We start from the raw sequence: 14,217 nt of genomic DNA on the forward strand, positions 1-14,217 counted from the left end.
GGGAGAAAAGGAAGTACAAAGGAGGACATTTGGATGAAAATTTGAAGGAGTTTGGAATGGTAATTAGTAAATAGAAAACTGTAGTCATGCACGGTGGAAAAGAGAAGCCAAGTGAAAATAGACTGAGAACGGTTAGAGAATGTAGAACAGTTTACATATCTATAAATCAAGGAAAATCATTAATGGAAGTAATGAAATCAACACTGAAATTAATAACAGACTAAGCAGAGGCACAACATTTTATCATCAAGTCTGAGAGCTTTCATGGGATGACAAAGTACCCAAGAGAACGAAATTAACATTATATAAACAGTATTTCATACCAATTGTAACATACAGACTAGAAACGCTGGTAACTAATAAGAGACAACATAGTAAGATCCAAGCAGCAGAAATGAAATTTTTAACAACATCGGTTAAAAAGAAGAGATAGAATCCAAAATATTAAAATCAGAGAAGAGCTAATATAGCACCGTTAGTACAGAAGATACAGAAAGCAAGACTGAGATGGTTCGGACATGTAAAAAGAATGGAAAAGGAATGGGTAGTAAGAAGGGAATTGGAAAGAGAAGTTAAGGGAAAGAGACCAGTTGGAAGACTGAGAAGGTGGATGGATCAGATCTGGAAGGACATTAGGGAAGCAGGATTGGATGTGGCAGAAGTCACTGAGCAGGAAAAGTGGAAGGACAGAAAGGAGTGGAGGAGGCTTGTTAAACACATCCGGGCGACTGGAGTACGACATTGATGATGATGACAAAAAAAAAACTACCTGTGAAATATGCAAACAAAAAGGCCTGGATGACTACTCAAAATTATTCACAATTTTCAAGGTCATTCGATACATCTATGGGTCTACAAGGAAGAAAAGCCATGCTCTTTGTGGAGAACTGTGCTGCTCATCTTCTTCGTAACGTGGACGTAGTGCATTCCAATCCCCCAAATTGTACAAGCATGATGCAGCCTCTTGACCTTGGGGTAATAAAATGTTTCCAGCAACAGCTGTATCTTAAACGTGTAGTGCAAACTGCTCTGTGCTTGTTGGATGCCAGGGAAAAAGCAATCCATTTCACAATGCTGCATATGCAGCCGTTTCGATAAAGGTGGAAATAGACACCGCTGTGCTAATGATGAAGATAGTGACGATTCCTTTAATGAAGACTGAGAACAATAAAGGAGAGAGAATGGAGTCCCTGTAGATTTTGAAGACTATGTACTGGTCGATTCTGATGTAGCCACATGTGGAGTAGAAACAACTGAAGAGCTGTGTGATAAAGGGGTAGGGTAGAGGAGTGATGAAAGAGAAGATGATCATGATCCCCAAGTTGTCAAACTGCATGCCGCCTTAGGGAAGGTAAAATTCTTCATGTATTTGTATGGTATCAGTAATCTTGAAGAAGATATCATTATGTGGGTAGAGAAGGCTTTATTTCATCGGAAAGGAAAGACAGATTGAGAAACGTCATTGTGAGGAAGGAAAACCTAAATGACAGAACTGATAGGAGTAAATTAAGATGGCTTGGACATCTGAAGAGGATGGAGGAGGAAACGGATAATGGAGATGAAGTTAGAGGGAAAGAGAGTGAGAGGGAGAACTAAAAAAAAGGTGGATTGATTCGATAAAGAAGAGTACAAGAAGAAGAAACCTGAACTGAGACAAAATGATGGAAGGAGAAATGAACATGGAGAAGTGTCCTCGTACTTGTAACATTTTGATGCCTCTATGTACCGTGCGAGGTTCACATGCTGGGACTATGCCTTAAGGGCATAGTTGCTTCCTGTCCCATCGTTACCATAAGACCTATCTGTGCCGATGCAACGTAAAGCAAATTGAAAAGGAAAAAAGCCATACCGGTATACAGTACCCATATTTTACTATTTTGCTTTGCTCCCTATTTTTTAGGTTACCTGCATCCATCGTCATTTTCCCCATCGAAGTTTCGCTGTAAATACAGTACAGAATATTCTTCCAAATGTGAACAGCAAGCACCCAGTCACGGTATTTGGCTGGATGCAGCACGATATTTTGTGAATAATTTTGAGCGTACAGAAACAGTCCCTGAAAGAAATATGATGCCGTGTGTCTAAGTGTGAAGGGAGTTCACGGAGATTTTCCTTCTTAAGTTCCACAATCAATAAAGTTTAAAAAAAAGATGTTCCTGTTTTGTCAGCTGTGCAGGCCATTCTTGAAGTCTGCGAGAAGCTTGAGAATTCTCTCGAATAGCCCAGGAAACAAGTTTTGGTAAAATTAAGAAATATCTCATCCGGGGAACAATAAACTTGTGGAAATAAGTAGCAAACGGAGATCTGAAGCCCAACTAAGAAGAATTTTCAGTGTCAGACAATGTGCATTTTAAATAATTTTAAGTAACTTCATCCAATGTGGAGAGAAGTTTTCCACGTTAGGCAGTATAAACAGTTTTGTGTATGGCACCGCTACAGTCAACTAATGGAATTACTGGTACATTTGTTGTGTATACGTTTGTTCTTGGAAACCTTCTACATGTCTTGCATATGAAAATATTCTTTTAGTATCTTATGCACAAATGCAAGTTGCTGATGAAAACCTAATAGTGACTTTACTACATCTGAGGCCTATTCATGGATAAAGGTGCTGCTGTGTTGAACTGTGAAAGAGCGAGTGATGAGGCAAAATTTAATTTATGATTTATGACAATTGGACATCTCAGCAGTGCAAGACAAAACAATCAATGCTATCTGAAGCGACCTCTTCTTTCAGTATTCAGAATAAAATTTGAAACCACCAATTACATGCTTTCGTATCGCGCATTCACAGCAAGTACTGCAGGATTGGGAAACGCCAGCCTGCTAAGCGGGACGGGAAGTTTTTACTATATTTTTAAGTAAGGGGAATATAATAGTATATTTAAGCACATACGTAAATACAGATTTCCGGGAAGTTAAGCGCACAGTTACCTGAGCCCTAGCAAGGACGTGCCAACTCTACCTGTAGCTGATGGTGTTAAAACTACAAGATCTAATGATTCTCTTGTCAAAAGCTGAGGACATTCTGACCTTTGTCTAACTGTTGTTTCTGTAGTACGTTATAGTTCATAATACCACTGTATTTGCTTCAAGGAAGAGTCTCTGACTCCCTAGCTCCTGTGAAAGTTCATTTGTATTTAACGAAGAAGGAAGAGACACTGTGGTTCCTTATCTTGTGCATTTCTCAAAAAATATTGTCACGAGAGCAATCACTCACTGCTCCAACCATGAGACAATATGGAGTTCGTGGGAGAAAACCTTTCTCATCTTGCATTAGGCATATCATGGCAAATAATCATGAACTGTACACTATAATTAAAGCAAATCACTGCCAACTACAAAGTAACAAAGAAGACATAATACCCGATCTAAGTCTGAACTGTAGTGAAGTTCCATTAAAAGTGCTTTGCTCACAAAAGGCGGCTAACAGAGGAACATACAAGCAGTCAGAGATCAAATCACGATTCGTTAACGTCTTGACCACTTCCATGATCTTTGCATCTTGGAATGATGAGTTTCGAGAGATATAAAATATAAGGACCTCTTCATTTCAATTCTCTACAACTCCAGCTTCATCTCAATTTCCGACGCCTCCAGACTGCATCTTGGGAAGAGTTCCTGGACATTGGCTGTAAAATTGAACAAAAACAGAGCTTAAGTTCACAAATTGTTTGTTAGCAAGAGAGATGTAGAAGCCAAATTAAAGTATGTATTGTAATGAAGTTTCTTGCTTCAAAGAGTTTAAAAAACAAGATCACTGGCTGCAGATAAAAACAATGAGCAATTTCACTAGTGGCACAAGAGACTTGACGAGGGAGCAGAACTTACAATATGCAACTCATGATAGAAGTACGATTTTGAAGACCTATAAATTATCAAAAAATTACCAATAAATTACAAAAACCCAAAAATACATTTCAAGTTCTATTTTTACTTAGTAGGAAAAGTGGTTTCGAACCATTTATTATTTAGACTAATAATAATAAACTCTGCCTGCAGCAGTCACTGCATTGACTGAGTAGTTCAGTGGTGGTTGTTGCTGGTCCCAAGTCTGGGTAAAGGAGGTGGGTTGGTTTTGACTACATATTTGGTCAACTGTAAAAGAGAATTTAGTCGAAAGACACCAAGATGCACCTCTTGATCTCAACAAAGAACAAATAACATGAAAATCTAGACATGATATAGGCTCTTGGGCTTATGCTGTGTCAAGAAAATAACTCAACACTAAAAACTTCATCTCTGGTCCGTATTGAAAGGAGATAACACACAAAAGAAGGAAATTTGATTGATCCACCTTTTTTCAATACACAATATGTTGTTAATATGATCAGGTGGTGGTGGTGGTGATTATTGTTTTAAGAGGAGGTACAACTGGGCAACCATCCTCTATATAACACTAATCAGAGGGAAAATATGGAAGGGGTCCGACACTTCGAAAAATGAAGATATCGGCCAAAGGAAGACAAGGGCCACGAAGGGCGTGAAAATGAAAGACTCCCTAGCCCTCGCAAACCTAATAGCGTCGGGGTCGGAAAAGAACAAGAGTTGACCAAGAGAGGTCGGATAGGATAGATGAAATTGAGGAGCCTGGCACAAGTAAGTGGAAGCAATGCCAGGACTCAGCTGAGGGCCCCGTGGTCGCTAACCCACGCTCCAAAGATCAGAGCCCCTGGGGCCATTAATATGATCACATTTTTATTCAGTATGGGTTTCGGTGTCTATGGACACCATCAGCCGAAACAGGTTGTATGAACAAAATATACATGTATGTAGTACATATTTATAATAGACCGTTGGTCATAATTGACATTAATAGGATGAAGTAAAAATATTATGCTTAAAAGAATATAAACAGGTTGTGTGCTTGTTGGTCAAAGTATAAAATGAAAGTGAAGATATTAACAAATGTTTAAAAACTTGATCACTTTGGAATGGTTAAAAGGTCTCAAGTGTAGCGCTGCTAAACACTAGGTGAAAATAAAACATGGACATCAAAAAACAGATGTAGTAAGCAGTTCTTCCATAGAATATTGATAATAATGTAACATAAGTAAGTTTGATGGTGGCTTGTAATGTCAATTCATAAAAAGAAGCCGTCAATTATGAGGTACTCAAAGAAGTGCATCATGTGACAGGCAAAGAGAAAGTAGAAATGTGGCCAATGCGGAACCTGAAGTATGAAAAGAAAGTTAAGAGTTAAAATAAAATATTGGAAATAGGGCAAAAATCTATAAAGTTAAGTAGAAGACTCACGTCAAGCAGCCCGATTTATGCATGCAGAGTGGCAAGGAGCAAGTGCTAGAGTTAACTGGAAACGTAGAACATCGTTTAGGGGGGAGGGGGGGGGGGGGGAAGAGTGGGTCAGGAAGGAGGAAAGGTGGGGTGATGGAGGGGGCAGAGTCAGGTGGGCGTTGTAGGGAAGGATAACATGATAACGTGCGATGTATAATCTGGAATAACAAGCTGATTTTAGCGAGTTTAACACTGTTGATAATTGAAATAAGAGAATCAAATAAAATTCTAGGCTTTTCGAAAATGTCGTCCAAATCGAGATTTGGGTTGAAGTATTGGTCTAGATCAGCCCTGTCCAACGAGGTGCCCGAGGTGCCCTTTTATGCTGCCCTTCCCAATTAATTTCCAAATTAAATTTTATTTAATATTTGAAAACAAATGGTTCATGTTTGTGGGTTACTGTAGTCACGTTCTAGTTCGTGAACCATGGGCAACGGCTGAGTGGCCTAGTAAGTGGTCCTGAGAGTCGGGATACCAGTTGCTATGGAATGGGAGTGGGCATCTCGGACATATTCCGAGTCCTGGCCCTCCTTGTGCTCAGGCGGCTAGGACTGTACAATCCACCGGTGGTCCATAACCCGTTAGAGGAGAGATCCTCACTTGGACTATGTGCAAGTAGGGTAGCATCCTGCTTCATGAATCGACCGAGCTCAGAACATTTTAAGCAAGTCTCGGACCTAAGAGAGTAACGGAGTCCCACTCCCATTTGACAGGCGAGCGACTCCTTGGAAACAACTTGGCGAACAAAATGGAATTCGATGGGGAGCTATCAATATTAATGGGGCTTATGGAAGAAAGAAAGTAGAACTGGCTGAGTCAGCAAAGAGGATGCATCTGGACGTGCTAGGTGCAAGTGATATTCGGGTAAGGGGAGATAACAAGGAAGAGATAGGAGATTATAAAGTGTACTTGACGGGTGTTAAAAAGGGAAGGGCACAGTCTGGGGTAGGGCTCCTTGTCAGGAATTCCATTGCACGGAACATAGTTTCTGTTAGGCACGTAAACGAGCCAATGATGTGGGTAGATTTGCCAGTTGGAGGAATTAGGACTAGAATTGTGTCCGTGTATTCACCATGTGAGGGTGCAGATGAGGATGAAGTTGACAAGTTTTAGGAAGCATTGAGTGACATCGTGGTCAGGGTCAACAGCAAGGATAGAATGATGCTAACGGGCGATTTCAATGCGAGAGTTGGGAATAGAACTGAAGGATACGAAAGGGTGATTGGTAAATGTGGGGAAGATATGGAAGCTAATGAGAATGGGAAGCGTTTGCTGGACTTCTGTGCTAGTATGGGTTTAGCTGTTACGAATACATTCTTCAAGCATAAGGCTATTCACCGCTACACATGGGAGGCTACGGGTACCAGATCCATAATAGACTATATCTTAACAGACTTCGAATTCAGGAAATCTGTTAGGAATGTACGAGTTTTCCGGGGATTTTTCAATGATACAGACCACTATCTGATCTTTAGTGAACTAAGTATCTCTAGGCCTAAGGTAGAGAAAGTGAAATCTGTCTGTAAATGAATAAGGGTAGAAAATCTCCAGGACGAGGAAATTAGACAGAAGTACATGGATATGATTAGTGAGAAGTTTCGAACAGCAGACAGTAAGCAGGTTCAGGATATAGAAAGTGAATGGGTGGCATACAGGGATGTTGTAGTAGAAACAGCAAGGGAATGCGTAGGAACAACTGTGTGTAAAGATGGGAAAAGGCGAACATCTTCGTGGAATGATGAAGTGAGAGCAGCCTGTAAACGTAAAAAGAAGGCTTATCAGAAATGGCTCCTAACAAGGGCCGAGGCAGACAGGGAGTTGTATGTAGATGAAAGAAACAGAGCGAAACAAATAGTTGTTGAATCCAAAAAGAAGTCGTGGGAAGATTTTGGTAACAACCTGGAAAGGCTAGGTCAAGCAGTAGGGAAACCTTTCTGGACAGTAATAAAGAATCTTAGGAAGGGAGGGGAAAAAGGAAATGAACAGTGTTTTGAGTAATTCAGGTGAACTCATAATAGATCCCAGGGAATCACTGGAGAGGTGGAGGGAATATTTTGAACATCTTCTCAATGTAAAAGGAAATCATCCTGGTGGTGTAGTGAACAGCCAAGCTCATGGGGAGGAGGAAAATGATGTTGGTGAAATTATGCTTGAGGAAGTGGAAAGGATGGTAAATAAACTCCATTGTCATAAGGCAGCAGGAATAGATGAAATTAGACCTGAAATGGTGAAGTATAGTGGGAAGGCAGGGGTGAAATGGCTTCATAGAGTAGTAAAATTATCATGGAGTGTTGGTAAGGTACCTTCAGATTGAACAAAAGCAGTAATTGCACCTATCTATAAGCAAGGGAACAGGAAGGATTGCAACAACTATCGAGGTATCTCACTGATTAGTATACCAGGCAAGTATTCACCGGCATCTTGGAAGGGAGGGTGCGATCAGTCGTTGAGAGGAAGCTGGATGAAAACCAGTGTGGTTCCAGACCACAGAGAGGCTGTCAGGATCAGATTTTCAGTATGCGCCAGGTAATTGAAAAATGCTACGAGAGGAATAGGCAGTTGTGTTTATGTTTCGTAGATCTAGAGAAAGCATATGACAGGGTACCGAGGGAAAAGATGTTCGCCATACTGAGGGACTATGGAATTAAAGGTAGATTATTAAAAGCAATCAAAGGCATTTATGTTGACAACTGGGCTTCAGTGAGAATTGATGATAGAATGAGTTCTTGGTTCAGGGTACTTACAGGGGTTAGACAAGGCTGTAATCTTTCACCTTTGCTGTTTGTAGTTTACATGGATCATCTGCTGAAAGGTATAAAATGGCAGGGAGGGATTCAGTTAGGTGGAAATGTAGTAAGCAGTCTGGCCTATGCTGACAGATTGTGCCGAAAGCCTACAGTCTAATATCGTGAAACTTGAAAATAGGTGCAATGAGTATGGTATGAAAATTAGCCTCTAAGACTAAATTGATGTCAGTAGGTAAGAAATTCAACAGAATTGAATGTCAGATTGGTGATACAAAGCTAGAACAGGTCGATACTTTCAAGTATTTAGGTTGTGTGTTCTCCCAGGATGGTAATATAGTGAGATTGAATCAAGGTGTCGTAAAGCTAATGCAGTGAGCTCGCAGCTGCGATCAACAGTATTCTGTAAGAAGGAAGTGAGCTCCCAGACGAAACTATCTTTACATTGGTCTGTTTTCAGACCAACTTTGCTTTACGGGAGTGAAAGCTGGGTGGATTCAGGATATCTTATTCATAAGTTAGAAGTAACAGACACGAAAGTAGCAAGAATGATTGGTGGTACAAAAGGTGGGAACAATGGCAGGAGGGTACTCGGAAGGAGGAGATAAAGGCTAATTTAGGAATGAACTCGAAGGATGAGGCTGTACGCATAAACCGGCTTCGGTGGTGGGGTCATGTGAGGCGAATGGAGGAGGATAGGTTACCTAGGAGAATAATGGACTCTGCTGTGGAGGGTAAGAGAAGTAGAGGTAGACCAAGACGACGATGGTTAGACTCGGTTTCTAGCGATTTAAAGATGTATAGAACTAAATGAGGCCACATGACTAGTTGCAAATCGAGGATTGTGGCGACGTTTAGTAAATTCACAGAGGCTTGCAGATTGAATGCTGAAAGGCACAACAGTCTATAATGATTATGTATGTATGTTTGAAAACAATACTTTTGCATTTCAATAAATATTCTTACTTTTCTCTTAAAAATACCATCCTCAAAGTCAGGAAATTTGTTATACCCGTACCTCCAAATACACAAAGAGCTTTGAGTAAGCCATAAATGTGATCTAGGCCTAACTGACTCGTGTCTGCAATTAGTGAAGACATAGAAGAAAGGTTCAGATAGTGAGCTATTCAACATGTAAGTAGTTGCGACAAAGGGAAATCCTCCACAAACCTCTCACCGTGGGGGGGGGGGGGCTAGCGCCAGGTATAAAGCCCTCTCTACTCACGGAGCCAAACATAGCCACATATTTATTCTGCCAAACAGAACCGCTTCCTTATGATTCACTTGATTGCAATGCCATAAACTACCTACCATGACAGAGTTTCACCAGGACGACAATGGGACACCCGATTTGCCCACAAAGTAACTTTAATCCGAACAAAGCTGTGCCGTAAACAATGAACAAACGATTTATGGAAGTCTTGCAACTGGAATGTTCCCAGTTCCTAGCTTTCAGGCTAACACTGAGTATTACTTGTGAGCGTATGCAGGACTTATGGAATACGTTTTGAGTGCCTTGTGTTGTGATAAGTTGTACATTAAACATGTTTTGTGTGCTTTTTCCATTACTATTTAAACTTTAAATTATTCAGTTTATAATGTTATATTTCATTAAACATAACTCTTCTTAACATGGATAAAAGGCAAAGAAATCATAACTTTAACAGTGAATGGGAGGACCAGTATTGCTTTATTGAAAACAAAGGAAAGTCTGTTTTTATTGTATAATGCTAGCGTGTCTGTTCCTAAAAGAAGTAATGTATAGTGACATTTTTTGACTAATCACAAAAAATTTGACAGTGAATTTCCTGTTGATTCTGAACTAAGAAAACACAAAGTGAAAGACCTAAAATCTAAATTAGCATTGCAACAATGTGAAAAGTGGGGCAAATATATATATTTTTTTTAGAAGGGAGTTAGGGATTGGAGTAATTTACCAAGGGAGATGTTCAATAAATTTCTAAATTCTTTGCAGTTATTGAAGAAAATACTAGGCCTATCGCTGAAACTACATCTTCCACCTGGGCGACTGTCCTAAGTGCAGATCAGTGGTGACTGATTGATTGAAATTGACTGGCACTAGATCGGAAGTGGCATTATAACTTACCGCTCATTGGGCTCTGTATGTGGTTTTTTATTTTGACTTCTCCACTGTTAAGGGATCTCTTGGTTATTAAAAAGACTTGCAGGTATTCACTTTAGACCTATGATTAACCTCAGAGAGGTACATCAATCAAAACTTCCCCAGTGTATTTTCATATAATATTACTGGATATTTGTATCAGTAAATTACTTATATTGTAGGCCTATTTATTATGTTTATTCTGCATTCGACAATCTCCACCTGAATCAGTGCTTGATACCTGACTGTTGAACACCCTCCAAGCTTCTTATTTCTTACTGCCTGATATAGATTCAGTGTTTGCAGTTATTACATTATTTAAACAGAATTAAGGATTTGTTGTCTCGCGAATTGCCGGAAGTTGAGCGGCAGAAATGTCAAACCTTAGTAAAACAGTTTTACACAGTTTTCCACACTATTCAACAGAATCAGCTGTTTGCTTGAAGGCAATAAGTTAAATAACACCGTTTCTCAAATTCAAGTGTCAATCCCATCTGGAATGAGTGACAGTGTTAATTGCGGTGAGGCATCTGTTGCCGCTCAAGGGTGCGATCTGACACCTAGTGCCGGTGTTAAGGCCTATTCAGGAGTCTGAGGTGACTAATGCTGCCCTGGGATCTTCTGTTTCATTGTATGGAACTAGGACACCTGTAAGTCATTCTAATGATACATCTCTTTTGCATGTTGGTACCCTTACAAGTTTTCGTGTGGTTCCCGCTAATTCTGTTGTAGCTCAGGGTTTGCCCTGTGTTCCTAATCAACCCGGTTTTGATTCAATGGTGCAAAACCACCCCCCTGTCTTAGCGCCACCGGTATCAAGTTGCATAACCTCTACACAACCGGTTAATGCCCAAATGGTCTCTCAGCTTAGTGAGAATCTTCCTCAAATGAAGTTGTCTGAGCCCGTAACGTTGCAGGCTAACGTTAGCTCTAACCTATCCTGTACTACGTCCTTTTCACAAGGGCACCCAAATCAAAGGCACGAGGGCTCACTAAACCCTCTGGACTATTCTAAGCCTTCCCAAGCACCCCCTACACCTGTCTTTCCCCAGATTTTCTCCAATCTGCCTCACCCATTGACCACTGTGATGAAGTTATTTCCTTCCTTCGCTTTCTAACTGAGTTCAAGGATCAGGCAATAGTGTATAATCTCAGTAACGACAACGTATTTCAAATTCTATACCCGCATGTATCTGGAGCCCTTTCTGAGCACATTGTCAGGGCCATTTCGGAAAGTTGGTCTATAGATCAGTTTCATGCCCATGTGCTTGAATATTTCATTCCTGCTCGTGCCCTGTCTGCATTAGTGCAGAAGCACTATTTCAGAGTACAACAGCTTAACGAGTCATTATCTGAATATGTCCAAGACATTAAGCTCCAAGCTAAGATTTTCCAGCTCCACTATTCAGAGGCTCAGATGGTTGCCAACATAGTTGAAGGTCTCGCCCCGAATTATAGATCATATCTGGCTCTTTCACCCCGACCTGCAACGTTCGCCCAGTTGGAAGCAATTACAGTGTCCGCTGAAGGCATTCGATATGCTGACCAGCTACGCCTGGCATTAGCCCCACCTCCTATTAGCATGCCCCCTCCTTACCTGCTTCCAACTCGCGTAATCCCCGTTCATGTTTTTGTTACAAGTGAAATATGTAAGGCGAGTGGAATGTATTTTTCTTTTTTTGAAGTCTTTGTTTTATTTTTATTGACCTAACCTGTACTGTATAATGTTGTAACATAGGCATTTGTAAATAGTAGAATTCTGTCTATAGTTCCTGGAAAGATCTAGAGAGTTACATAACTTTTGTACAGGTTGTGTTACTTTGTTGGTATGTGTTCTAGAAAGCGTGTTCTGTCTATTCTGGAAAAATACGACTTTCGCGATCATGCGTATTCTAGAATGTTAGTCAAAATTCTCGATCGAAAGTAAGGTTGTGATTGGCGAGTCTAGGTGGCGATAGGGAACACGTGCACGCTGATTGGTTGCCTCCAAGGCCAGTAATTCCTATATATAGTGAGCGAGGCAGTGTTCGAATTAATTCTGTATCCTGGATTCTGTTGGTCTCGGTTTATCTGTCTGCAAGCAGCCTATCTGGATGACGTCCCTCCGGTTTTCGGGATGGCGCACTCCTCGGGTAAGCACTCTTGAATTCCGTTCCTGCTAAAAATTCCGTAATGTTCCGATTTGGTTTTCATACAGGAGTCTGCCCTAACCTCGCCTAGACTCACCAAATTAGTTACTTCTGACGCCTTAGTTTTTCAGCTAGACTTACCTGTTCGTTTCCGAGGCATTCCCATTTTGTTTCACTAAAATATGCATACTGTAGTTTAATAGTATTTCCCTTGGGGTTTGCCTCTGATAGTTCTGTATCACTTTAGGTACGCTAGATTTTGGATAACCTGTAAATTGCATTGTACTACTGCATTGGTAACTAGATGTACAGTTGATTTGTAATTTGAATTTACACTGCTACGAATAACCTATGTATATCACTGAACTTATAGCTCATAACTTGGAATGTATATGTAGAATTATCTTGTAAATAATATTTTAAAAACTAAGGATCACGGTGATTCATTTCGGAATCCGCTATCTAAGCCATGTCCATGCCTTTGGTAGGTTCCCAGCCCTTCCATCTTCCCGTTTTGTCGTTCACTAGTTGGCCCTACTGATAGTTACGTACTTGTTTTGTTGGAGATCCGCGTAAAGGCTAGTTACTGTTTTTCCAAGTGTGTAGTGTTTCCTTATATTGAGTATTGTACTCTTATCTTCCCCTTTTAACTGTGTTTGCACCTTGTTTGGTGTTACCACTGTAGTAGAGGTAACAGTTTTAATTGTGGCTCCACGGCTCATCTCAAGCGGGATTGTCCCAAGGCAGGGACATTAGGCAATAGGAAACCTGCGATGGGTGGAGGCTCTTCCACCAATACTTCTTGCCGTAACTGTGGATCAACTAGGCATTTCTCTAGGCAGTGCCCACGTAACACTTCTGGCTCTGGACCCCCAGGCCATAGTAGTGCTAGATGACTAACCGCCGGTTCTGCTCACAAATCCCAAAGCATGGCTTCTTGTCTTGTCGATCATGACTGTACCTTGGTTAATTTACTTAATTCTGAGGCTAATGATTGCTCTCAGTCTGACTCGGGTCTTCATTTCTTACAATCTTGTAGGATTTCTGCCATACCTTCTTGTAAACTACCATATTGATGCATAGAGGTAAATAATGAACCTGTCTGTGCGTTACTACGCTCTGGGAGTAGTGTCAGCTTGATGAGTGAGACCTGGTAAGATTCTATGAAAACTGTTTGCAAGTTACCTACATTACAACCAGTGTCCTTAACCTGCCATACTGCTAATTCCTATTCATTGAATATTGTAGGATCACTAGAGGTCAAGATTAGAGTCCGTGATTTCACCTGGAAAATGCCAGTACTAGTGGCAAGAGATTCATCCTGCCAATTCATATAGGGTGCAAATTTTATTGCTAAAACAGGCATGATTTTGGACCTCCAGCTCAACAGATTCCATTTTAAATTTTGTGCAAGAACCTTTGAGCTGTGTGATCGCTCCCCTATTCTGCCCTGCCACGTTAACGCTGTTCCTGAAGATTCTGATGAATCCAAGGCTTTTGATTTTAATCACTTACCCGAAAAGCAGGCCAATCAACTTAGGAAACTCTGCAATAAGTTCCTGGATGTCTTCACCAACAGGTTAGGCGTCACCAATGTATTAGAATACAGGCCAATCAACTTAGGAAACTCTGCAATAAGTTCCTGGATGTCTTCACCAACAGGTTAGGCGTCACCAATGTATTAGAATACAAAATTGAGGTTACAGATAACATACCTGTTCGCTCTCCTCCATACCGGTTGTCACCTCCCAAAATGAAAGCCCTGAAGGCTATCATTGATCAAATGCTCGCTGACGGAGTGATACGGCCTTCCAAGTCAGCCTATTCTTCTCCAATGTTTCTGGTTCCCAAACTGCAAGGTGGGTATCGGCCTGTAGTCGACTATCGGATGTTGAACCGTAAGGTAGTCCTCCAATCTGTCCCACTT

At 40.8% G+C, this 14,217-nt stretch overlaps 1 protein-coding gene across 4 annotated transcripts in view; it reads right to left on the reverse strand.

The window, feature by feature from the left end:
- Nucleotides 1–1,733: 1,733 nt before the first annotated feature.
- Nucleotides 1,734–14,217, reverse strand: part of Hyls1 (Hyls1 centriolar and ciliogenesis associated) — a 166,847-nt gene continuing 154,363 nt past the window's right edge. For all 4 annotated transcript variants that reach the window (XM_067153875.2, XM_067153876.2, XM_067153877.2 and 1 more), the window contains one exon: nt 1,734–3,632. In XM_067153875.2, the coding sequence (XP_067009976.2) occupies nt 3,576–3,632 (57 nt within the window). In that variant the 3' untranslated portion in view covers nt 1,734–3,575. The remainder of the gene's footprint in view (nt 3,633–14,217) is intronic.

The sequence above is a fragment of the Anabrus simplex genome, chromosome 9 (assembly GCF_040414725.1).
Source record: "Anabrus simplex isolate iqAnaSimp1 chromosome 9, ASM4041472v1, whole genome shotgun sequence".
NCBI classification, from domain to species: domain Eukaryota; kingdom Metazoa; phylum Arthropoda; class Insecta; order Orthoptera; family Tettigoniidae; genus Anabrus; species Anabrus simplex.